Genomic DNA, 27,699 nt, shown 5'->3' on the forward strand with positions numbered 1-27,699 from the left:
CGAAAATAATTTTGTGGTTGGGGGTCACCACAACATGAGGAACTGTATTAAAGGGTCATGGCATTAGGAAGGTTGAGAACCACTGCACTAGAGAGAATAAGGAAATATGTGGGTACATTTTTATATCACTCTAGGTCCTACCTTATAGTCAGGTGTCTGCCCAGTATGTGATCATTTTATATCACTCTAGGTCCTACCTTATAGTCAGGTGTCTGCCCACTACTCACTGAATAACTATTCATTCCTTTTTCCACTTTTCTCTTTCTCTGGGACAATTTTAAATAAATTTCAATTTGGGAAACTTGATAGAAGATTGACGTTAATCTTCTCTGTTAGCCTATGGGAGAGCATTCTATGGCCACACTGGCACACTCTCTCCTACAGGAGGGAGTAGAAGTAACACCATGTACAACAGGAGGAGGTTTCTCTCTTTTATGCTCCTACCATGAAGAGGAATTTGTTTCACTCTGAGCAAATCTGAGAATGCCATGAATGAAACACAAATAAAGAAAGCATAGAACTTGAAGTTAGAAATCCCAAGTATGGTTGATTCCATATCTTGTTCTGTGACTTCAAGTAAGTCACCTTAACTCTCTGGCCTTTGCCTGTAAAATGACCCAGAGACATGTTGCACGTGATTTGTGACCTGATTAGCTTGTTCAGTAGCACTGATTTATAGTAAATTGAGACTAATACTTACAAGGTCTTGACTGGCACCTGTGAGTCAAATGAGCTGAAGAGCATTTTACATGGAGTAGAGTGCCACCTATTGGAAAAAAGCAGACTTTGAAAAATTACAAGGTGATACTGAAACAGGGTGGGTCATTTTTGTTTAACACATCCTTGAACTCATTACTAATTAGGTGGGTTAGCATAAGATGGATAAACATCAGTAACAATAGGGAATGTTCTAAAAATCTCCATACTATCATTTTTTAAGTATAATTGGGTTGTCAGTATGCATTTATAAGGGACAGATAGAACTAATTCAACTCAATTGTTTTGAGGATTTATTTGAAAGTGTGTAAAATATTTTATTAGGTGTTGGGGCAGATTTAAAGAATCATAATAAGGAATACTTTTATTCATAGAGTTCACCCTGTTATCAGATGCTTGTAATTAATCTGTTCATGATAAGTACTTATCATCATGCATCCTCATTTTCCTATGACAGTTCCTATTTGTACCTATTATCCCAGAGTAATTACTAATAGTGCCCCCTTCACTCTCAGGTGACCCAGACTGAATGATAAATTACATAGCCACCCTATTGGTAGGTGACTTTGCTTCAATACTTCCAGGGTTTGGTAATTCACTGAGGCAGCTGTTTGTACATCTTGCTAATCTGAAAGCTCTTTGGTGAACCATGACCTGCATTTTTGATACCCAGTGGGATCTTTACAATATAAAAGTGGAAGTCTTGTCTTATGTAGCAGGTACCAAAACTAGGACAAGAATACCCTCAATATGTGTCACAAATGCAGAAAGCATCACCAGCAGATTTAGGGGGTGATTTAGTGATGTCATCAATCTATGAAGTAAAATTGTGGCAGATAGCCTATAGCTTGTTGAAACCATCTGCCCCATCCTGCATCCTGACTTCTGGTACCATGTGGCTGAAGGAGTACAGTTTTAGGAGACAGAACATTCTAATCTTACTGCTTCCTAATTCTATATATGCTCTTAATCATCTGGTCATGTAACTTATAAAAGGAAGTGGGAGATCTCATAGGGATTTCTCCATTTCAAAGAGTCTTTAAAAAAATCTGCCTTCCAAGAAAACATTGTTTTATAAATGAAAAAAATATATAGCCCACCAGGTGTAGCTCAGTGGCTGAGCACTGACCTATGAACCAGGCGGTCACGGTTTGATTCCTGGTCAGGGCACATGCCCAGGTTGCAGGTTCAATCCCCAATAGGAGGCATGAAGGAGGCAGTTGATCAATGATTCTCTCTCATAATTGATATTTCTATCTCTCTTTCCCTCTCCATTCCTCTCTGAAATCAATAAAAATATTTTTAAAAAATTAGAAAAAAATCTGTAAATAATATGAATGCAAAGAAGACTCTGTTAAGTAATGTAGTAAACTAAAATTCAAAATGATGTGGTAGTATAGAGAAGGAAGACTGTTTCTTAGCTCAGTGAGGAAGTGATGATCAAGTTTAGCCAATCCTTTTCAACTGTAAATATTTTGGCTCGTGTTTCAGGTGGATTGCAGGCTTGTGCTCCTGCCTTAGCAAACAGGAAGACAAGCATCCTTCCTGTGGTGATCCCGTGGTCAAAACTGCTGGCCAACTTCTGTTAGTCACATCAGCTCCTAATAATTATCCACAAACCAAAATTGTTGTTTTTGGTAGAAGTAACCTGGCATCTGGGTGGGTAGTTCTAAATAACTATTATCCTCTAGAGATGAGTTCATTTTCTGTGGGTGCATTTTGTGACTAGTTGAGTGCAGGGTCAGTTTAAATATTAATGTCCTACTTTGATAGTGTTATGGCTCCTTTATGGCAGAGCTAGGTAGTCAGTAATTCTCACCCTCAAAATCATCGAGGTCAGGGTCATCTGTGTTTTTTTGTGCCTAATGCTGAGGTTTCAATTAAATACTTCAAGCATTTGAACTGATCCGAGGCTGTTTTGGAAAAGATCTTAGTCCGACTTAATGCTTATATCCTGCCTCTGTAAAGATGTCATGGCTTTAGACACAACAAGGCTACTAGTCAAGTTTGTTAAAAAAACACACAAATAAAAACAAACCAAAATACAAAACAACACAGTTTTCACAACTATATGTTTTTTTAAAGCATATGAACCTCTTTTCAACAACTTTGCCTTTTTCTGTGTCAGATACTGTACAAAGATCTCAGTTATACATCGTCTGCTGTGTGTTTCAACTCATGGATGCTTAAGTAGAATTTCCTAGAGATAAATAATCACTGGTTCCTATAAATTATTCCTTCAATGACATTGACCTCACTTTGTATTAGGCCCTGGGAATAAGGATTGCTAAAGGTGGTCCTTCCAAAGAGAAATTCAGATCTAGGTATAAATGGAACCCAGATAACATCTTGAGGTCACTCTGCTCCTTAAGGTCTTGATAAAATTGGCCTGAACCCCTATTCTCCTTTTTGTGGAATGTTCAAGCCCCTGTATAATATTATTGTAAATTCCCAAGGGTTTATGTTGTTAGAGCCACCTCTGGCTCTAACTTTACATATATATTACTTTTGGATTCTTATATTTTAGTCTTTAACTTTTTAAATCTTCTTTCTTTTCTTGATTTAACTCCTCCCAAATCTATCAGGACTTTTGTGATGGTTTGTGGGCCACCAAGGAGAAGTTAGTAAACATATCACATAACCAATAAGTTAACTGAACATTTCAGGCCTCCTGTCGCCCTTTTAGCAACTCTGCCACTTTGATATTTTAAAAAAATTATATATTTTTTATTGATTTCAGAGAGGAAGGGAGAGGGAGAGAGAGATAGAAACTTCAATGACGAGAGAGAATCATTGATCGACTGCCTCCTGCACACCCCACATTGGGGATTGAGCCCAACCCAGGCATGTGCCCTGACAGGGAATGGAACCATGACCTCCTGGTTCATAGGTTGATGCTCAACCATTGAGCCACACCAGCTGGGCAACCCTGCCACTTTGTGGTGTCCCTGCAGTCCTGGTCTTTTTCTACTGGCTAGTTTCTCCTCCTGTCTCTTGCATCTTCTTACCCTTTTCTTCCTGCATTGGCTTTAATCCTGCATTGGCTTTAATCAGCTCCCTATAAAATATACATGGAATCTGACTAGTCTAAGTCATCACCGTCTCCCACCTACATTTTTGCAATAGCTTTATAACTATTCCCTTAGGCTATTCTGAATACAACAATCAGAATATAATCCTCTTAAATGTAAAGTAGACCACTCCTCAGAACTCTTCAGTGATTTTCTAACTCAGTAACATTCTAAGTCTTCACCAGGCTCTTAGGTCTTCCCTGTAGCTGAATGGTTTCTGTTTTTCCTTAAACACGTAGAGCACACTTCTGCCTCAGGGCCTTCGCATTTGTTAGCTCTGCCTTGAATGCTTTCCCCAGATATCTCATTTCATTAGGTCTTTATTCTAATGTTATCTTTCTATTTAGAACATTTCCTAGCCTCCTTCCTTATTTTATTTTTCATCATTCTATTTATCACTATCTGATATTCTGCATATTTGACTTGTTCCTTTATCCTTTTCTCTCTAAATCACTGTTTCAAAAACTGTAGTACGCATTAGAATTAGCAGGAGTGCTTGTCAAAGCACACATTGCTGTGCCTCCCTCCCAGATTTTCTGATTCAGGGATCTGGCCTGGGACTGGACAATTTGCATTTCCAGCAAGTTCCCAATGATACTGATGCTACTGGTCCATGAATCACACTTTAAGAATCAATGCACTTGTCCATCCAATACAGTGGCCACTCACCACATGTGGCTATTTAAATTGAATTTAAATGAAATGAAATAAAAAATTCAGTTTGTTAGTCCACTAGCTCAGTGTATTTCAACTGCTTAATATAAGAATGTCCAAACGTACAACAAATTTTATGAGTTTATTTGAGCCAAACTGAGGGCATGCCTGGAAGCAAGATCTCAAAAATTCTCTGGAGAATGGCAGTTTGGCAGTTCTCTTTATGCATTTGGGATCAAAATAGGGAAAGTAAGGAAGATTACATGAAATCCACTAGTGGTAGATTAAGGAGGGAGAAATCTGACTGGATAAAAAGTAAAATGGAGAGAACATTTACTGTAAATAGGCATGGTATATGGGCAACAAGATCATGTGTGCCCTTGAGGATGGTTAGAGGGGTCTGGGAAAGGGAATTATTGTTTGTTTGTTTGTTTTTACTGACATTTAAATATCTTAGTGGAAACATTAGTGGCCACCTGCTTACCCTCAAGTAAAACTCATCAACCTATACCTCAACCCATGGAAATAGGGCCTTTACACAGTGATTTAGTGCCTCAGTCAACTTTAACAGTAGCTGAAATTGTTTTATGATTAGCATTACTTTTGTTTTACAGTAAACCTATGATGGACTTGTTGATATTCCTCTGTGCCCAGTATCACTTGAATCCATCAAGTTACACAATCGATCTGCTGTCAGCTGAAAAGAACCCCATTAAATTTAAGCCAAACACACCAATAGGAATGTTGGAGGTGGAGAAAATAATTTTAAGGCCAAAAGTTTTGGATAAGAAAAAACCTACACCTATAATACCAGAGGTAAGAATTTCACTGTATATTTTGATATCTTATGGCTACAATACTAAGTTGCTTTTCCAACCATTATCTTCAGTTTATTATAAATAAAATATAATTGCCTTTCCTGGTCAAATTTGATGTGAACATGACTGTCATATTTCCATAGACCACTTTGCTTAGGATTCAGTTGGTTATTGAACCTTGGGTTAAGTAGAATTTGGGAATACTTTAGATTTTAGATGCTCTAAAGTGATCTATATGTCAGTATTAGAATCTGACAATTATGAATCATCTGTGTTTCAATCTACTCTTTTAAAACATATTTTAAAGGTAAAGGAAGGTTTTAGAACTTTTTAACGAAAATTCATCTCCATCTCTCTCTTTCCCCTTATTTTGCCTCTGTACCTTGTTGCCTGGGCAGCATTGACTCACGTCTTCCATGGCTCATTACTTCTATCTCTATGATTTTCTAAATAAACTAAAAAAAAGGAAATAAATTTGTTTAAGAATTTATTAAAATATTTTTGGCTTCATTTACTTGGCAAGTGGTGCTTGTAACTTATTAACTTATACGTTATTTTTCATTTGAGCTACACAATGGCTCAGTTTTCTGTAATGTATGAATTTTAAGCAAAAATTTTAACCACAATATTCAAATATCAATTCTTTATTTAATTGTTCTTTATAAGCAATAGAGGTACAAGCTTATGGGTTTCAAGAAATACTCTTTCATTAGCAACAACACCAACCATTTTTAACTTCAGGAAACATATAAAGGTTTATATATTAATAGTTTATTTACAAATGACTTGAATGCACATATTCTCACATTTTCTTTAAAAAATTTTTACAAATAAAGGTAATTTTTTTTACAATCCTAAAACATTCTTCCTATAAAATGTGATTGAATGTTAAATATTAATTCGGGTATTAGACTATATATCTAGACTAGGAGCCCGTTGCACGAAGTTACGTGCAATAGACTTTTCCTTCACCTGGCTGCCGGCACCAGTTATCCACCAGCAGCAGTTTTCCTCTGGCCACCCGCCGATCAGAGCGCCTCCCGCCAGCACGATCGGCCACCCTGAGAGGAACTCCAATCGGGAGGCGCTCCGATCGGGCGGGTGGCCAGAGGAAAACTGCTGCTGGCGGAAAACTGGTGCCAGCAGCCACACAATCGGCCACCCGGAGTTCCACCACCAGCGTCTTCCGCAGCGCCGGCCGTTTAAGCCAGCGGGATGAGCAGGGGGCGGGGACTCGCGAGTCCTCGCCCCCCACTCCTACCGCCAGCCAATCGGCCACCCTGAGTCCCGCCCCCCGCGCCTCCAGCCGGCCCAATCGTGGGCGTAGCGGAGTGATGGTAATTTGCATATTACCATTTTATTAGGTATGATGATATGTTTGCTATTTATCTAGATATCGAGATAGTATTATTTATGCAATAGCATGGCATAATATGTGGTGTTTCAGTTTTATGAATACATGTTAAGTTTTGAGGATCTGCAATCTGCTGATTTCACTTAGCATGGTCACATGTTTCAAAGTTCTATTTATATATAGGATTTAATTCAGTTGCATTAAAATGATCAGATGCTTAAAATCTCAATAATTTTGAATTAGTGGCATTAACTATATAAATAAGGAACACTTTATTACTAGTTACTAATATATTAAAATTAGCCAAAGTAGTAATAATAATAGCGACAATAGGTAGTAATAATAGCTAATGTTTATTTATTGTAATTTACTATGTGCCAGACACTATGCTAAGTTATTTGCGTGGATTGTCTCATTTAACTTATTTCAAATAGAAGTTAAAAAATGTTAGTGTTTTAAAAACAAATAACCCTTTTTTTGGACATCTAACCAACTATTAATAAAGGATAGAATAAAACATGCATAATTCTGTATTATTATGTCTGATAATTTTAAAGTAAATATTTTAAGGAACAAGGCAAAAATATCTGTTTCTTTTTGGATTTAAATCGACTTAATACTTTACTATTCAAGGGTTGTGAATTTAATCTATATTTAATAAGCAAACTGTTTCTAAGAATCTGATTTGGATTAGGAAGTAACATTAATCAATAAAAATTTTACACTAAAATAGAAAATTCTGTGTATTGTATGAATATATACTTGTAGATTTCTCACTATTCTAGACATCATTGTAGAATGTTTATTTCAGTATATTATGGTATAACTATGGCTTTAATCTGTGTTTCAGAAAACTGTGAGAGTAGTGATCAATTTTAAGAAAACGCAGAAGGCAATAGTGAGAGTTAGCCCACATGCATCACTCCAAGAACTAGCCCCCATTATATGCAGCAAATGTGAGTTTGATCCGTTACATACGCTGTTGTTGAAGGATTATCAGTCTCAGGAGCCCCTCGACTTGACAAAATCTCTTAATGACCTGGGACTAAGAGAATTATATGCCATGGATGTCAGCAGAGGTAAGACTTTTTGTTTTATTTATTTGACAGGATGTGCATATATGTATATGTGTGTATTGTGTTTATGTATAGTTTTTCTCAAGTTCATAATGGCACTTTAAATGGATCCTATAGATAGAAGTCAATACATGGCATTGGGAATAAGAAGAGAAAACAAAATATATTTTAACTTATTTCCATTATTGAAATTGAAATAAAAACTTGTCTTTCTTAGCTGTCATCACATTTTATACTTTTCCATCTACCTATGAATACGTTTTTTAGTGGAATTTAACTTAATTCTTTGTGGCTTGGAGATTTAAGCAGAAAATAAAAATTTACATGTAAATTCATTATGGTTCTAATCAACAATGAATTACTGTAGACTCAACATGATTTTGGTAGAGTCCTAATTATCATTCAAATTTGGACGTTTCTTGCCTATTTTTTTCCTAAGGTCAGCACCCAAAATTAACTGACTTTAAAAATGCATCAGTTTAGTTCCAAAATTTCTCTAAATAGAAATACCAGTAGTTTGCAATATTAATCTATAGAGAAAAATTTAGTGTATTAAAATTTGGAGATCTTAGATAATGTTGGTTTGCATGATGTCTAATAGAGAAATGCAAGCTTATTTACTCAATATGAATCTGTTTTTTTAGGAGAGAAAAAAGTTTAGTAAAGGAGGCAATTACTTACATTTTCTGAACATAGGGAACTTCACACTTGATCCTGAGATTGTGCTTTATGTAAATCTATAGACAACTATTTCAACTCAGTGATGTTATATACTTGAACAAACATCATCTTTAAGTCAATTTACCCTCTTTTACCCCCTCCTCTGTAGCCACTTCTGTTACTGCCTTCAATAAATCATCTTTACAAGGTAAGACATATGAATCAGTAGAAACAAATCATAATGTGGAATCTCTATTTCTATTGGTAAATGGAAAGTGAGCTTCTAATTTTATTTGCTTTCTTAATATTACTAATGTGTACAAAATTTTTTAACTGAGACAATCTTCATGTTTTATTTCATGAAAAATAATTTATAAGGTTCTCCTTGATTTCTCAATTTAATACAATAATTATTTTTTAAAATTAATATTAACCTAAGAATGTAAGAAATATATTCTTGACTCTCAGACAAAAAATGATTTTGCTAGGATCTTTATTGGGTACAAAGGCTGATAGTTTGGTCATACCCTGTAAGAATCTTAGATTATTTTCATTGAACTATTATTCATAATAATCAGGGTATATTAATCATAAAGAATTTTTGCAGCCATTAAGTTGTTTGTGAATATTTTGTAATAACTTGGAAAATGGCTTATACTAAAATTAGCTTTTAATGCAGTTGTAAAAAACTTTTACATGAAATTTCTGAAAGAAAATACATAGAACATTTTATAGTGGTTACCTTTGGGTGGTAGGGATATGGATGACTTTTCATCCTTTTCTTTATGTTACAGAATTTTATAATGGAAATGTATTCCTTTCATAGTGAAAACTTTATTAAAAATAGCCAATAATAATAAAGTCTTCCACCCATTAAAAAGGAATAGGCTCAGATAGTTGATTACTGTAATAATTACCACCCTACTAAAAAAAACACAATAAACTGTACACATTTTATGTTATTGGAATCTTCTTTCTTTCCCATTTTCAATTTTTCCAGGGTACAATGAATCTCCCAATTCCAAGAATTAAGCCCACATAAGTAATAGTATGATTATCTATTATTAATGCCTAATGAATAGGAGCCTAATCAAAGGAATTAAAATTTCCTATGTAAAGTATACTGTATACTGGTTCATCAGAGGGCAGGCATTTGAATTGACAAGCTCCTTTGACAAGTAGATAGGGCAAATAGCTTTATCTGTCTGGATCTAACCTTTTACTTCTATGACAATAAAGAGATTGGAAAAAGTTGTCTTTGTGGTTCTTTTCCTGCAAAATTTATTTTGTTACTTTTAATTGGCTTTTGCTCCTACCTTTGCCATTCACGTGAAACCCATAATCTTGTTGGCCTCATTTTGAAGATGCTGCATGTATTGATTGCAAATAACCCTTCCAGCCAAAAACATATGTGGTTTATTCAGAGTATTAAGTGTTATGAACATAACCATAGGACATTGGAATAGGAAAATTAAGAAAGCTCCTCTGACAATGTCAGAATCTACAGGGTGAGTCCAGTTGCTGTAAATACCCCCATCTCCTAACTTTATCTGATATGATCGGGAGTTTAGAATTTTACATGCTATTACGTATAGCCTTTCTTCTGGAAACAGGAAACAAAGGCTGATAGTTTGGTCATACCCTGTAAGAATCTTAGATTATTTTCATTGAACTATTATTCATAATAGTTTCTTTCTAAGTAAGCTCAAGCCTTTGTTTGCCTTAGTGTTTAACTGTGACTTGCAGTGATCCCTGGCATAGAGTTAAGTGAAGGTTTAGACGGTAAATGGTGTAGAGATGAATGGGCACCTGGAAACTACTTTAAAAAAAAAAAACTATATGAAATAATGTGGTTATATTTATTGCACTGTACCAGCATGTGAACTTTCCATCTACTGTTCCAACTAAATTCCATTGTGTATTTACATATTCAGTTAGTGGAGGATTCTATCTTAAAATGAAATAGTAGCATTCCTTTAAAAAGAAAAGTCAGAGGTATTATAAATGTTCTTTAAATGGAAATCAGTTTCAGTTGTACCATTTAATGTCCATGTGTTTTGGACATTATTCAAACTCTCCGGTGACCTAGGTCCTCAGATCTATAATGGGGTGATACTACCTGCTTCCATTCTTTACATCCCACAACTTAGAAAAAGGGCTCAGAATGATAACTTATGATACCTACCTCACAGAATTGTTCCAAGAAATAAATTAGGCATGTAAAAAATCTTTAATCATGGTGTGCTATCCACATATTAATTACTATTAGTTGTTAGCATTGTCAATAAACTCATGGTATCAAATGCATATTGCTTATTTAAGATTTGAAGCATCAGATTTATAAAGTTTTATTTTGTGAAATATAGTTCTCCTTATGTTAGTAAGGCATATTGCGTTAATTTACTAGTAGTTATTGCTTTCCTGGGATAGCTGCTACTTTGTCATAATTTAATTTTTTAAACATTCCTTTTTAAGTAAAAATATTATAAATTTACCCCTAAATAATAGGTAAATATTTAAGATTTTAATTAAGGCTATACATTTGCTCCTAACTGCTACTTTACCTACATCCCACCAGTTTTTAGATACAATACTTTGTTTCCTATGTCACTGAGATTACACTGTGATTTGCCATAAAGCCCATATGTTTCTTAGTAGAGATGCTTTTGAAAATTTACAGATCTCCACTCCTTATCTATTAAAATATTTTTTCAATTTATTTATTGAGTAAACCAAGTCATTTGTCTTACAGAATTTCCCACATTCAGATTGTTGCTAACTGTCCTGTGATGCCACTTCACATATTTCCCTATCATATTTCCTATAAATTGATATTTAAATGTAGAATCTAGTTGAGATACTTTTGGTAAGAATATTTCATGGGTGGTATTGTGTAGTTCCATTTGCAGACATATATTGACAAGTTATCTTTTTTTTTTATGTTAGCCATAGATAATTATTGCTATATTGTAGTTAATTAAAATTTGAAAAATGGTCATTATCTATTGCAAACATTCCTTTAATTATTAGTTGAGATATTTCTAAAAAGGCAAATTTCCCCATGTCAGCTATTTGTCTGTCTTTATTCAAAAAAGTCAGGGAAGTGGGATTCTTTCCCTTCATTAGTTTTTAAAATAATGGCTACCTATAAAGATTAACAATGAGAACCACTTTTTTTTGTATCACTATGAATGCATGCAATTAAATATATGTGTTATGTTTCCGTTTGTTGAGTTATTTTTTAAAAAAATATGTTTTTATTGATTTTAGAGAGAGAGGAAGCAAGAGGGAGAGAGAGAAACATCAATCGATTGGTTGCCTCCCATATGTTCCCAGACCAGGGACAAAACCCAAAACCTGGGCATGTGCCCTGACCAGGAATCCAACTGGCAACCTTTTGGTGCACAAGACAACGCTCAAGCAACTTAGCCACACCGGCCAGGGTGCTGAGTTATTCTTAAGACACCCAAATTGTCTGGACTTTTGCCAGTAGAAACCATGTGAGATTGGTCCTTGAGTTCTTTTAAAACCACCCCAGTAAATTTTGATTGCTTTCTCTCTGGTGTGACTAGATATTACAGGTTCATCTTTGATATCAACAAGTAATCAGTCATTCTTAAGCAATCCTAGTTCCCTTTAGTGGGAAATGGTAGAAAGACAATCTGGGCCAGGTGACTTAGCACTGTTGGACTTGTCTGTTTGTAGGCTCTTTCAGTTGACATTCAGAAATACTTTTTGGTGAGTGAAGTATTACATATGTGACCTTGAGGCTTGAAATTTGTCATTCTAATTAAAGTGTGATTTCTTAATCTTGCTACAACTGACATTTGGGATCAGATAAGTCTTTGTTGTTGAGGGGCTGTCTTGGACATTGTAGTATGTTTATCAGCATCATTGGACTCTACCCAGAAGATACCAATAACACATTCTCCTCACCTTAACCCCTCATTGTGACAACCAGAATTGTCCGCAACATTGTCAGATGTCTTCTGGGGTGTGCAAGGGAATCACCTCTAGTTTAGAACTATTGGATTAAAGGAATATCATTTATGAAACATATAATAAAGTACTAAGTAACTATAATGAATCATGTTTTAGAGAATAAAATATTTTATCATAGTTTAGCTCTGACACAAAAATATAGTTCAAAATAAACAAAGGGACAAACTGTATATAGCAATTTTATGTCTCATTTAATTTGAAGCTTTGTACTTTGAAATGTTGGTAATTGTTTGTGGAACACAGACTTTCGAGTTACAAAGAATTGAGTTTGTCATAGCTCTGTAATTTTTTGATTATTCACCCTGAGTAAGTATTTCAGTTTCACTAAGCTTCAGTTTCTTCTGCTGTGAAATAGAAACAGTAATACTAAATTTACCCATTACTTTGAGAATGGAATAAGATATAAGGTGCCTAGCAGAGTGCATGGTTCATAGTGGACCATAAAGGGTAGCTTTTATAACAAGACACATTTTCCAAAGGCAAGTAATTGTGAGAAATCTTGGAAATGAACATATGATGTGCAAAAAGGCCCTTTTTTTCTATTTTAGAGTCCTGCCAAATATCACAAAACTTCGACATTATGAAGGAGAAAGAAAATAAAAAGTTTTTCAGCTTTTTTCAGCGCAGTAAGAAAAAGCGGGATCAAGTAAGTGTTTCCTTATTTATCATTTTATAAGAATCTTCTAATCTGTTTTTAATTACATGTGCTTTTTTATCTTGAATTTACATAGAAATTTTGCCTTTTCCTTCTTTATTAGACTGCAAGTGCCCCAGCAACCCCTCTAGTGAGTAATAATCGTCCAACTTTTACAAGGTCCAATACCATTTCCAAGACATACGTTTCCAACACCCTGCCGTCGGATGCACCCAAGAAGAGGCGGGCTCCGTTGCCTCCGATGTCAGCCTCTCAGAGCGTCCCCCAGAACCTCGCTCACGTCCAGGAGAGGCCAGCTTCTGGTGTCATGAAATCCATGAGTGTGGATGAAACAGATAAGGTGCGGAATTCTTTGTTTTGTTTTGTTTTAGGATAGGGCACAGGACCATCTATTTTTCCTCTTACCTACTTGTCTTTTTCCACATAGGCTACTAATAAGGTTAGTAACAGTTACTAATATGTAGTAAGGTGAATAAGTAGTCAATAATAAGATTAATGCTGGGAAGAGGTTCTCTAGATATATACAGTTCTATGATGCAGTAAAGAATAAATATATTGCCCAGCTGGCATGGTTCAGTGGTTGAACGTTGACCTATGAAACAGGAGGTCAAGGTTTGATTCACTGTCAGGGCAGATACCCAGGCTGAATCCTCAGTAAGGGGCATTCAGGAAATAGCTGATCAATGATTCTCTCTCATCGTTGATGTTTCTATCTCTCTCCTCCCTTCCTCTCTGAAATCAATAAACATATTTTTTTTCAAAGAGTAAATATATCCATTTTAAGTAGCTTTCACATTCAAGAAAATAAGTCATCTGTAAACCATAAAGTGATGGTCTATTAAGGAATAACTAGAGGCTTTTGCTTGTATCTATTAGGAATGGAAATATTCATTTTTGAACATTTTTCTTTTAACAGCAACACAATCTTTTTGTTACTTTCATGAGTTTCTAACTGGATATATGTTTTTTACTTTATTCAGAGAGTCTCAGGGAGATATACTGGCATCTGCCTGGTACATAGATACTCTATAGTTTTTAAAAAAATATCTTTACATAAAATGTATTGCAGTTCGTTATATATATTTTTATGTTCAAAGCACTATTCTAGGTATACTTTCCTCCCCCAAATTTTTAATTATTGCTCCTCTTTAATCCCAGATTTTCTTAGAGGATGCTGTTTTGTGGAAATCCATTTGCAAAATTACTTTTCATGCCCATAAAATCTGTATTTTCCTTGCTTTATTTATGTGGACAATAAACCAGGTTTTAAGTAAATGTGATTGAACATGAGGCCATATATTTTGTTTCTCTGAATCAGACATGATTTAAGTGACTTTAAGAGCAGGTTTTATGTTGAGATATTTGAGATACTGAGATGTTTCCCTGTGTTTAAGTGAGGGGTTTGATTTCCACCTTGGAAGCTAAGTAAATTCAATACTGAGGTAATTTTACTCTTCCCAACAAACTAATGAATATTTCTGTGCTTCCTTAACTTAAAAACAAAAGAGATAACTGTAGATTTTAATTGCAATTTATCGTAGGTGTCTTTAGAAAGTAAATAGCTACTCAAATAGATAGAAATGGACAAAATATGCTTAAACCCAGTAGTTACTTGGAAAATCATTTAGTAAGCTATTATTTTTATTTCTATTAAGATAATCTTGTCTAATGGCTATGGTATAAAATATCATCTTACAAATCAGAAGGATACTTATCTTTTTAAAGGGTATAATCATTTACTAACAAGCTTTCCAGGGTGACTGCTTGGTAGTAAGGTGAAGTGTCACAGAAGAGGTGATTCTTGGGTTCAATCTTAAGATATGTGTGGGAGTGCATTCGTCAGGCAAGAGAAACGCTATCCAGAGATGCAGAGTGTGAAGCCTGTAGCATCTCTGGGCAGGCGCCAGAAACATAGAAACTGAGTGAGGTAAGCAGGGGCCACGTCGGGGTCGCCAACAGCCTCCATTTGTAGCTGTAACCCCTTTACACTTCCTCATAGTAAGTCATTTAGAATGCAGCATTTTCAGGATTATTTTCTATTTTTAATTACCACAAAACTACATTATAGGAGTACAAATTATGATGCCCTGGATGAACTACTAAAGTCTGTCATTTTCTTTATAGAGAAATAAATCTTAGCCACTCCTCACAAGTCTTTATTCCAGCTGTCCTCATCCAATCTATTCCAGTAAACTGACCGTGTGGTTGGATCCCAAAGAGGTCTTATCTAATAGTCTACTTTTTAAAATTCCAGGCTTCGCTACCAGTGTCTGCACCAAAAGTGATTTCTTTTGAGCCACACCCTCTGCTCTATGACCAGTTGATGGCCCCATGTTAAGTAATCTTTTCTTTTTTTTAGTATATTGTGTTTGGCAAAGTAGATATCTTTATACATAAATTTTCTAATTAATTTTTTTCCTTTTGATCTGGCCATCTGGGTAGTTCTTCTATGCATTGTTACTAGGACTGAGGATTATTTGTGTTTCCCTAGAAAAGCTGAGTAAGATCGGTGCTTCACTTGTCTTTAAATTTATTCATTATAAATTATTAACAATTAAGCTGTGGTTTTAATTTGTGAGTGCGTGTGTCTGTGTGACACTTATGTTCATGTGAATTCATGCCTATTTAGGTATCTCAACACCTTTTTTTAAAAACTTCTTGGCCATATTAGATGTAATCGATGAGCCCTAGGTCTTGATTATTTTTTCTTCTTCTTTGGTCCTGATTCTCTTTTGATGACTCAGCTCTCTTTTAATGTATTTGTTCTTTACCCATTTTCTAAATTTGGAAGTATCTGAGTCCATGGTGTTAGCCTATATTTACTGTATTCTTTCAGAGACAACATCTGTTCTTTGTTGAGTTATTAACTGTAATGGTTTGGATAATGTCCCCGCAAAAGATATACCCCAGTCCTAGCTTTCAGTGCCCTGTGAATGTGACCTTACTTAGAAATAGTGTTTGCAGATGTAATCAAGTTAAGGCTCTATTAATGAGAGCATCCTAGATTTAGGTTGGGTCCAAATCCAATGACTGGTGTCCTGAGAAGAAGAGAAGACACAGGCACAGAGACACAGAGGAGAAGGTCATGTGACAATGGAGGCAGAGATTGGAGTTATGCTGCCCCATACCAAGCAATGGCAGGAGCCACCAGAAGCTGGATGAGGCATGGAAGGATTCTCCCTTAATGCTCTCAGAGGGTTATGACCCTGCTAACACCGTGATTTCAGACTTCTGGCTTCCAGAACTGTGAAAGAATAATTTTTGTTGTTTTAAGCCACCCAGTCATGGTAATGTGTTACGGCAGCCCTAAGAAACTAATACATTAACTTTGTAATTCCAATTCCAACATTTTTCCTGTTGCAGTTTAAACTCACGGTTGCTTCTTGACTCATCACTACCTGGAAATCACAATATTGGAAATCAAACTCTTTTTTGCCCCATATTGAAAAGCTCAAGATCACCTTTGTCATTTATTATTTTTTTTATTTTCATATCCAATTAGTGAGCAATCCTTCACTCAATCTCTCTTCATCATATCTACTTGTCCCTCATTTTCATTCTCTCTCCTGAAATCTGATCCTGGAGAAACCCAGACAGAGGGTAAGGAGAAGATCAGTACTTAACTTGTCTTCCACATCTTGTTTTCATAATAAAAGAATGTGGCAAGTTGCTACTTTTATATTTTGTAATTAGCACTTCGCAGTTCAAGACTTGGATAGCTGGCTGTTACTTTCTGGGCATTCAAGGTTCTCTACAAACTGATCACAATCTGAGGGAAGGGGGTCTATTCTTTCTTTCTTTCTTTGCTTTTTCTTTCTTCTTTTTTTTTTTTCTCTTCTTTCTTTTCAGCTTTATTGAGGCATAATTGACAAATAAAATTGTAAGATATTTAAAATGTGCATCATGGTGATTTGAAATAGGTATACATTGTGAAAGAATTCCCACCATCTAGTTATACATTCACCACCTCACATCTCTCTCTCCCATTTCTCTCTCTAAGAGTACTTAAGTTCTACTCCTTTAGCAAATTTCAGTTATTAAGTGTTATCAACGATAGTCATCATTTTTACATTAGATCCTTAGACCTTATTCACCTTACAGCTGAAAGTCTGTCCCATTGCACCCTCTCCCTATTTCCTCCACCCTCCTGGCAACCTTTTCCACTATCTGTTTCTATGAGTTTGACTCTTTTAGATTCCACATGTAAATGTTACCTTGCACTATTTGCCACTCACTGTCTGGCTTATTTCATTTTCTATTGTCCTCAAGCTCCATCCATGTTGTCATAATGGCAGGATTTCCTGCTTTCTCATGGGTGAATAACATTTCATTGTGTATGTATTCATGTACTATGCACTATGTTATAACTCACCTTTTGGTACTGAATGGTGTATTTTGGATATGTATCAGTTCATAAGGTGGTTCCTCATTTCAAAGGCTGCATAATATTTCATTGATGTATATAACGTAATATGGGATGGTGTAAGTACCCCATCCTCTAAAGATAACCATTAGGATTATGTTATTGTTTAAGGCTTTTAACTTTGTTAATTTTCTTCCTTTCCTCTTTCCCAGCTAGAGGGCAGGAATTGTGTTCCCCAGCAAAATTCTGTAACATAGTATGTGTTCAAGGAAATCAATAAGTAAACTTTTAGCATTGCTTCCACATAGCTGGGTATAGGATATACAGGGAGAATGTCTGTCACACATAATATCACTAAATTTTAGTATTTTATGTGTATGTATGGTAAATTTTCAGAAGTACTTGGATAATTTAAAAATTTTCAGAAGTACTTGGATAACTTAAAAATTGATAACATTAAATTGGCCCAGGTAATTCTTGGCAATATTTTCTTTTTAATATATTTTATTGATTTTTTACAGAGAGAAAGGGAGAGTTAGAAACATTGATGAGAGAGAAACATCGATCAGCTGTCTCCTGCACACTCCCTACTGGGGATGTGCCCGCAACCAAGTACCTGCCCTTGACCAGGATCGAACCTGGGAACCTTGAGTCCGCAGGCCGACGCTCTATCCACTGAGCCAAACCAGTTAGGGCGACAATATTTTTCTTAAGGTTTTACAGAAAAGCCAGAATTTTGGCAAGGGTGTATTGAATGATTAAGGACCAATAACTAAAATGTGATCTATATTACATAATGCATATAAATTAAGTTGACCTTTGAATTGAAGTTGTTTATATAGCCAGATGTAAATATTCAAGAAATTTAGCAGAACTATAAGTTTATGGGTGAATTTTATTTATTTTACTGCTTGCTTGTTTTACATTTAAATCAAATGTAGTCATTATCATTATAGACATTTTATACCTATTTGATAATTGAAAATAATAGCAGGCTAAGAAAAAATAACTAGAAAAAAATGACTAACTAATTTCCAGGTCCATGGAGAATATTGGGTACATTCTTATCCTGTAGTTTTCATTGTTTAGAAAGTAAACCACAAGGGTGCGCTGTTTAACAGAATTACAGCATTCTGATTTTTCTCATCTCTCTGCCCCCTCTCCCCGAAACCATCCTTTAATAAAGCAGAAAGAAAATACTAGAAATAGTTACATTATATTAGAAATATAAAATGCTTACCTCTTGTGGGTGACGTGCCAAAAAATAGAGCTGGAGAGATAAATAACAGTAATACATCACAAAGTGATTTATAGTTAGCACAATTTTATTCATTTTGAGCTTTTATTTCATTTTAGTGTTCTTTTAAGTAAGTCATTGGTATTATGTTTGCCTTAAACAGGCTTATGGATAAGTCAGTTTATCTGTAGCTTGGAAAAAAACCTGTCAATTTCATCTATTTTTATGCTTTTTGGATGTCTGTTTTTAAAAATTTGCCTCAATCTTCTAAGGCATTTTTTGATACTGGAAAATTAAGGTATTTGGATAGTGATTTGGTCACTTAAATTGAAACTATTCACATGAAAGCCTGTTGATTTTCTGAGCTAAATTTGCAACCAATTGTATAGTTTCCTAAGAGGATTCAATAAAGATCCAAGTTAGTAAAATAATTTATCCTAATCTTTTTTTAAAATTATTGCATCTAAAATTATTTTATCCACCTAAAGAATAGGTTTCAAAGACAGTCGTTGTGGCTAGTGTCCTTTCATGTCCGTGAATTTCTCTGTATTCTCTTTCACAAGATTTCAAGCCTTGGGTCTTTTTCCTTATAAAGGTGAATATACTTCTGTAGAAATGTTCACTCCGAGAAAGAACTATCCAATTAGAGATTTTCTGGCAGTTCTTCTTGGTACTTTTTGAGCATTATGTGGATATAATTCTGCCTAAACCTTTGAAATGCCATTCATGTCCCAGCATATGTCCTACTTGGCTCCTGCTGCTATTTACATGAGTCATATTACATGCATTATTGTATGAAATCTGTATAGTTATGTATAGTAAGATTATATGTATATAGTTATTTACATAAGAATGCTATTTATTTCACACATGACAGAAGTCAGACACAATGACATTGGCTGGAATTGAAAATGACTTATCATTTCTGGGATTGAAACTGAGTCCAGAAATCTAGTCTCTGCCCTGTATCTGCTAACCAAGTGTCTGTGAGAAGCACTTTTAATAAAATTAGTGTCCAAAGAATGTCCTGGTTGGCAAATTAGCATTTTAACCCTATTGTACATTTGAAGACCAGGAAAAAACTGGACAGAAGTTGTGCGTAATCTTCACACATAGAATTCACAGAACCTGTGGGTGAATTCTTCCTTTTTGCACATTTTGTATGACTCTGCAGCTTGGATTATGTGTATATATCAGAGAGCAGCTTTCCCCAGGTTACTAGCCTGGTACCTGGTTTTCTTTAGGATATTTGCTTTTGGCTAGAAACACAGTCAGGAATTATCTTATTGGGCTTTTCCTTTGGTCTCATTTTGCATTCTACTGCAAACACTCAAATATTGAGAAATTGAAATACTTTGCCATCCAGTATTATGCAAGTGAAATTTAATACTCAGAGTGTTACTTTTTTGACAGCTGATTTAATTGTTTTTTAAAAAATGTTTGACGTTATTCATCTTTTACCCAATTTTATCTTTTAACACTTACTGTGGTTTACAAGCAGATGATAGATTGTCATGTGTTTATGAAATGTGTTAGTAGATTATTTATCTTACTTTCACTTAATGAGTTTTAAATCCTAGTTTTACACAGAGTCATTAAGGTTTTGTAATAGAGCATGTATTTGTAATCTTTAAGAAATATTCCTCTTTTTTGTTTCTCCTCCACATAATGTTTGATTTTCCCCTCCACTTTCCACTTATATTTATTATATAGAACGTGGACCACACACATACTTCCACAATTGCCTAGGAACAGTAGTTGCCATGGCGTTTTCAGTTTGATATATGGGATACAGCTGTCTGTTCTTCTAAAAATATGACTGGTTTCATTCAGTAGAGAAATGCCAACAACACTGTTCAGTATCTAATCTGCTTCCTCTTTTAAGGCTTTCCCAGAGAGAAGATGAACTTTGTCATTATAGTTTTCACTAGATTTTCAAAGGTTCATCATCACAATAGGGACTGTAATGATCAGTGCTTATGTAGCACTCACCAATGTTTCAGACGAGGTTCTAAGCACATTACTCACTTAATGCTCACAAAAATCTTCTGAGCCATCACTTTTTACATATCTGCCAGCTTTGCCTTTGACCTAAGTGTTAAGGACTATGTTCATTATAATATTGTTAAATTTTAAAGGACAATAATATTACACAACCAAAGGACTTGTATGCATGCATATTAGCATAACCAATGGACACTGACACTGGGGTGGTGGGGGCTTGCCCAAGGTGGGAATGGTTGGGGTGGGGGTCAATTGGGGAAAAAAGGAGACATATGTAAAACTTAAGATAATAAAACACACACACACACACACACACACACACACACACACACGGATAATTTTGAAATGAATATGGATTTTTCTTCTTTATGCTAGTATTCCAAGACTGTGCCTCTCTGAAGTGCATACTGAGTTAATACAACATCATTGAAAACAATCAGTGGTAGGAGTCTTCCTTTACAACTTCTCATGGTATGGAGTTTATTTAGTCTTTCTACCTTATGACATTGGGATCTCATGGGGGAGACATGCCTTTTGCTGGTAACCAGCATATATTAACAGAGGACAAAGCAGAGAGAAGCAGGCCTGATTTTGGAGACACAATGATAAAAAACGGTGGGGTCATTAGGATAATGCCTGGTCTGCACCTTTGACTCCCTTTCTGGGATGAATGGAGTTGGTCCCAGTTTATTCCCGTGATCACTACTTTACTTGGCAGAGGGCCTAAACTCAGTTCATCTGTAAATGTTTAGCATTTTCTTACCCTGCTCTAAACACCTCTTTGTCTTGAGCACAATGACCACAGAGAACCATGGTTACCACCGCCCTCTGTCCTTTGAAATTGACCCTGAGCTCTGGTTCACTTAGTCTTTTTTTATTCAAGATCTTTGGGCATCTAAAAAATGGTATATGTAAGGGATTACCACTAATGTGACTTGGTTATGTGTTATCTTAAAGTATTGTGGGGTTGTAAATAAAAGCACAGATTGCTTCAGGAAAAAAAAAAGTAAAAATCTTTCAAGGGTATATAACATGGGTTGTAAAATTTGGGTTGTGTTTTTTTTCTTGTATGGAGAAGGCTGGAAAGGAAGTTTATTGTGGCAAAAGAAGCCCTAGCCTGGCTCCAGAGATAGTCTTGGATTCTCCTAATAGGACTATTACATTTTTGTTTGTCATTGTTATTTTTCTCATTGTCATCTACCTAGAATAAGCCATTGAACTTCTTTATGGCTTGGATTTCTCCTATATAGAGAAGGGCTTTGTAACTAAATTTCCAAAAGTCTCTTTCAACTCCAATATTATAAAATTATTTTATTGTTCATTGTCTTTTAAAATTAATCTTTAAGAAATGAAAGTACTTTGGTTTGCCAGTGTTAATTAGATAGTCCTGGTATTACTCTTCTGAGGATTTTTAAACCCTATAGTACAGTAGCAACATGAAACATTGACAATCTTTTTTGTTTTAAAATTTATCTTTATTGTTGAAAGTATTACTGATTTACTGTTTGTTTGTTTGTTTGTTTCCCATTGACCGCCCCCTCTCCACCCATACCCGTCCCTCCCAGGCCTTTACTATTGTCTCTGTCCATAAATGAATCCATCTCTAATCTCATTGTTGCCTTTCATAGCATGTATTTTGGCAGATTGATAGGAACATCCTTAAAAATGGCACAATAGGTGAATGCTTACATAGTGTGGATTTAAGAGCTGCAGGCCCATTTCTCCTTTCTGTAATCATAGTCACATGGTACCTGAAATGTCACTCCTATTTCTAAACCTCCTCACTTTCATATGATATGACTTTTTCCTAACCTAAGTTGACGTATACAGCCTAGGACTTTCAGTGCTACCCATGAAAAAATCTTAAAACAGATTATTATAGAGAATAAGAAAATAGAAGACATAAATTCTAGTTTTGGGGGGAACTAGAAGGAAGTACTACTCAAAGAAGAAAAGGGTATATAGAATAAGAAGATTCAGGGCAGCAAAATAAATTGTCCTGGCCCCAACAAAAAGATAGCATTTTATTTAAAAAATAATCATAAACAAGGAAGGAAAGTGGCACATATGCTTTCATCCAATGCAAGCCAAAATATGCATGCATGCCTGTGTGTGTATAAACAGGTGTGAAAGATACATAGAAGGTGGGATACACATATACCTATAAGGCAACCTAGATTTGTTCGGATTTACAGTGATTGCTTTCCTCCCCAATGTATGTACTGTTTGTATCTCATTTGATATCATGCTAATTTTATGATCCAATTAATAAAAATGATTTTATTATGACAAAAATCTTGCTTTCACAGCTGTACCTATTTTGGTCATCCTATCTAAAAAAAAAAGAGTAATATGCAAATTGACCATCACTCCAACACACAAGATGGCTACCCCCATGTGGTCAAAGATGGCTGCCCCCATGTGGACACAAGATGGCCACCACAAGATGGCCAGCAGGGGAGGGCAGTTGGGAGGGACCAGTTCTGCAAGGGAGGGCAGTTGGGTGCGATCAAGCCTGCAGGGGAGGGCAGTTAGGGGTGACCAGGCTGGCAGAGGAGGGAAGTTGGGGGTGACTGGGCCTGCAGGGAAGGGCAGTTGGGGGGGGAAGGGCAGTTAGGGGTGACCAGGTCCACAGGGGAGGGCAGTTAGGGGTGACCAGGCCCACAGGGGAGGGCAGTTAGGGGCAATCAGGCTGGCAGGGGAGCAGTTAGGAATATATCAGGCTGGCAGGGGAGTGGTTAGGGGGTGATCAGGCTGGCAGGCAGAAGCGGTTAGGGGCGATCAGGAAGGCAGGCAGGCGAGCAGTTGGGAGCCAGCAGTCCTGGATTGTGAGAGGGGTCCCAGGTTGGAGAGGGTGCAGGCTGGGCTGAGGTACACCCCAACACCCTGTGCACAAATTTCATGCACCAGGCCTCGAGTTTAAAATAATACCTCATACTTCTATTATATATTTATTATGTTACTAGAGTCCTGGTGCACAAAAATTTGTACACTGGGGGGGGGGGGTCCCTCTGACTGGCCTGCCCCCTCTCATAGTCTGGGAGCCCTCAAGGGATGTTCTACTAAGCCACAGTCTGGCCTCCCTCTGCAGGAGGCGACCGACCTATCAGGAGAAGACACCACCCCATCACCCCCTCGCTGCTGCTACCTCTGGCCTCCCTCTGTGGGAGGTGCCTGCAGATCAGGGGAAGGTGACGCACCCATCATGCCTCTGCTGCAGCCATTGCTGACCACAGCGGCTGCCTGAGCCTCGGCCCTCGCAGCCACCCAGCTTGCCTGAGCCTCGGGCGGCCCTGGCAGCAGCAGCTGCCATCCGCAGCTTGTCTGAGCCTCAGGTAGCCTCTGTGGCTTTGTCTAGAAGGACATCCAGAAGACGTCTGCCCTAATTAGCATATTACCCTTTTATTAGTATAGATAATAACTGTTTTGAAGTATAAGATAATTGATTTGTTATCTAAGTTGTAAAATTAGGTTAGAAAGAATTCTTCCATCAAGAGTTAAGAGAGTTACAGCTTGACCTTCCGTTATATAAAACTTCAGTCATTGGGATATAATTCATAGTCAATTAGATATAGCTAATGTCAACTATAAAATATTTAAAAATGTTTTGTACCATTGAGAATGTTCAGGTTGGAGAAAGATAACATGAATATGTTCCATCAAGTGAAAGATCTATATGAATTTTAAGACAAATTTAAGAGATTGCTTAGGTTCTTTCCTTTAACCCCACCCCTCCCACATGTGGAAATCATATTATAAATAGAAATAAAAATCCAAAAGCTTCTAATAGAAACATTCAATATTGAAATTGAGCCTCTGTATTTCTATCCTTTTATTCAAACTTTTTTCTTATTTTTCTATTTGTATTCTTTCATTTAACTCTTCTATCCAGAATATATTGATTTAAATGGCCCACGTCTTATAATTCACCTGTAATTAATAAGTGATATAATAACTAGTACAGAGCTATTACTCAGTAAATCTGCTGAATGCCATTCAATTCTATTTTATTCAGCTAAATTTTGTTCCATTTTGAACCAGTGAATTCTGATCTGGGTGTGAATTCTCAGAGATTAACTATCTGGCATGCTTTTCAACTTGACCTTGCCACTTTCGCTGGTGTATTCTTTTTCTCTATGCAATATTTTCCTTTTCACAGGCCATAAAATTCAGTGATAAGCATTCTTGTTAGAGGTGCAGTTTTCCCTAGTGGCAAGCAGATTTAGTGACTCTAACTAAAGTAAATAATTGAATATCTTGAATTATTAACCAAAGTATTTTTCCCCTAGTAAGCAGACACCTCTCTGTTTTCTTGCTTTGTAAATTCTTTGGACTTAAAAATAACTTAATCTCAACTCCTTTTTCAAAATTTCAGTCATAATCTGACCAAAGGAAACATATCTTAGTGAGAAAAGCTAAAGTCAGTTCTAAGAAGTTCTTTCATTTTAGTTGTTCACATTAAATTTATGAAATATTTCAAATTTGTATACCATAATATACATCCATGTACCCATCACTAAAATTCAACTGGCATTCAATTTCTTTATATATATATATATATATATATATATATATATATATATATATATATATGTATATGTATATACATATGTGTGCGTGTGTGTGTGTGTGTGTATGTATTTGTATAAATATATATATTTACTTCAGAGAGGAAGGGAGAGGTAGAGAGAGATAGAAACATCAATGATGAGAGAGAATCATTGATTGGCTCCCTTCTGCGTGCCCCCTACTGGGGATCGAGCCTGCAACCCAGGCATGTGCCCTGACCGAGAATCGAACTGTGACCTGGTTCATAGGTCAACGCTCAACCATTGAGCCACCCTGGCTGGGCTAAATTTCTTTAAGATCTGATGAGGCTGCCTGAGGTGACTTAACAGTGGAGTTTTTACACGTGAATTACTCAAAATGCTTATGCAGTGACCTGATCACAAGTTCCTGAATGTTGAAGGCTGTGGGGTTCTAAGGGTTATTGTAACTGAGATTAATAATAGGACTCCCACCATCACTGTCACTAAAGCAAAAGTGCAATTTTATTTTATTTTATTTTATTTTATTTTATTTTATTTTATTTTATTTTATTATTTTATTTTATTTTATTTTATTTTATTTATATATTTTATTGATTTTTTACAGAGAGAAAGGGTAAGGGATAGAGAGTTAGAAACACCGATGAGAGAGAATCATCGATCAGCTTCCTCCTGCACACCCCCTACTGGGGATGTGCCCGCAACCAAGGTACATGCTCTTGACCGGAATCGAACCTGGGACCCTTCAGTCCGCAGGCCGACGCTCTATCCACTGAGCCACGCCGGCCAGGGCAAAAGTGCAATTTTAGAATAAATATCTCCTTTACCCATATTCTTTATATTATAACTATACTTTGCTTATTTTACTTACAGATCACTTTCACATACTTTAAGATAGACAAATTATGTGCAATAATATTAGCTAATATTTACGGATCGTGAACTGTATGCTAGGCACTGTGCTAAGTTTTTATGCACTAGTTCATTGAACCTTCGAAGCTACTTTTGAAGTAGGTACTCCTACTTTTTTCACATTTATAGGTGAAGAGGCTGAAGGTTGCAGAGACAATGAATGCCTTGCTCCCTGGTTCAAGCCCTGGCCATGTCTCCAAAGCTCATTTGTTTGGTAATCATTACACTGGGCTGCCTTCCAACTTGCAAACCTCCTGGAAGCCTCGCTCCAATTAGACAAACACACTCAAACTTACTGGGCCGGTCAATCCTGACTGAGGCAAGAATAGAACTGTTGGAAGACTATGAGGAACATACTCCTGGCGTACAGAGAAACAAATATGGTTTAAAAATGCTGCTCGCTAGGCTTCAGTGGCCTTCCTCGCCTTTTCTCTTTCTTCTTCTAACACTTTATATGAGAACTCATGATGGATTTATTGAAATAACTGTGGTAGTTTAGCAAGCCTGCTTTCTAACAGTAGTTATTCTTGGGGTAGGAGCCTCCCCAATATTGTATGCTAGATAAGAGTATTCTACTCATATCCCTCAGTACACACACATTTTCTTGGCTACAGTATACTCAGAAACTTTTAGATCTTCTCACTTAGATTCCCTTTCATTTTCTTCAGGCTTTTACCTAGGAAAGGGATGTCTGTTGTCGATGTAGATATAGAAATCCCTTTCTCAAGGCCCAGGGATCCCTCCAGGGGTAAGGGGGTAAATCTCACAGAATCAAGTTATAAAACATGTGCTCCACCAAAACATTCAGGGCTTTACCCTTCTAAAATGCATTATTTTATCAAATGTCTTCACAAATGCTATTGAAGTTTTTTAGCATTTGTGAAACAGAAATCTGTTCTGTTGTTGTTTTTGACAAATTTAAAATTCTTTATCCATAGAAATATAAGTGTCATGCACAAAAAGTTAGCTTATTTTAAAACCTCTAGGGTGATAAATGAAATATATGAGTCTATTTTTATTCTGTCTTTGAGTTGTGGATAGATGTAGATAAATTTGTGTTTGTATATACTATGTATTGGTTAATAATGTGGATTTTTTCCCAATAGATGGAGTTACACATATGTTGATATATATGTGATTTGATATGTATGCTATTTTGTTGTGTTGCTCCTTCAGATTACCACTTGTTCTGATCGATGGCACATACACTTTCTGAGCAGCACTTCAAAATGTACAAAGAAGTAGAAAATTGGGTCTCTGAATGGTTTGCCTCAAAACAAGAAAAGTTCTATTGGGACAGTATCCACAAATTACCTAAAGATAGGGGAAATGTGTAGCTAACAATGCACATTACTTTGAATAAAGCACTTTTGATGTTTCTCTTGAAATTATCGTGTTTTCTTTTATTACAAAATCTGCATTATTACAGTTAATAATACGGATTAACTATTAACCAGTTAATAGTGTGGCTTAACTATTAACTGGTTAATAGTGCAGATTAATTATTAACTGATTAATAATGTAGATTAACTGTTAACCGGTTAATAATGCGGATTTTGTAATCCAAAGAAAACACGATAATTTCCAGAGAAATATCAAAAGTGCTTTATTCAAAGTAATGTCCATCGA

General features: G+C 35.9%; 1 protein-coding gene across 9 annotated transcripts in view; it reads left to right on the top strand.

The window, feature by feature from the left end:
* COBLL1 (cordon-bleu WH2 repeat protein like 1) overlaps positions 1–27,699 on the top strand; it is a 156,155-nt gene that overhangs the window by 94,469 nt on the left and 33,987 nt on the right. For 6 of the 9 annotated variants that reach the window (XM_079782677.1, XM_079782679.1, XM_079782678.1 and 3 more), the window contains 5 exons: positions 5,057–5,258; positions 7,465–7,693; positions 8,520–8,558; positions 12,901–12,998; positions 13,111–13,347. In XM_079782677.1, coding sequence (XP_079638803.1) covers positions 5,057–5,258; positions 7,465–7,693; positions 8,520–8,558; positions 12,901–12,998; positions 13,111–13,347 — 805 coding nt within the window. The remainder of the gene's footprint in view (positions 1–5,056; positions 5,259–7,464; positions 7,694–8,519; positions 8,559–12,900; positions 12,999–13,110; positions 13,348–27,699) is intronic. The other 3 variants (XM_079782680.1, XM_079782681.1, XM_079782683.1) reach the window with 1 other exon arrangement.

This window comes from Cnephaeus nilssonii (assembly GCF_951640355.1).
Source record: "Cnephaeus nilssonii genome assembly, chromosome: 10".
Classification (NCBI taxonomy): domain Eukaryota; kingdom Metazoa; phylum Chordata; class Mammalia; order Chiroptera; family Vespertilionidae; genus Cnephaeus; species Cnephaeus nilssonii.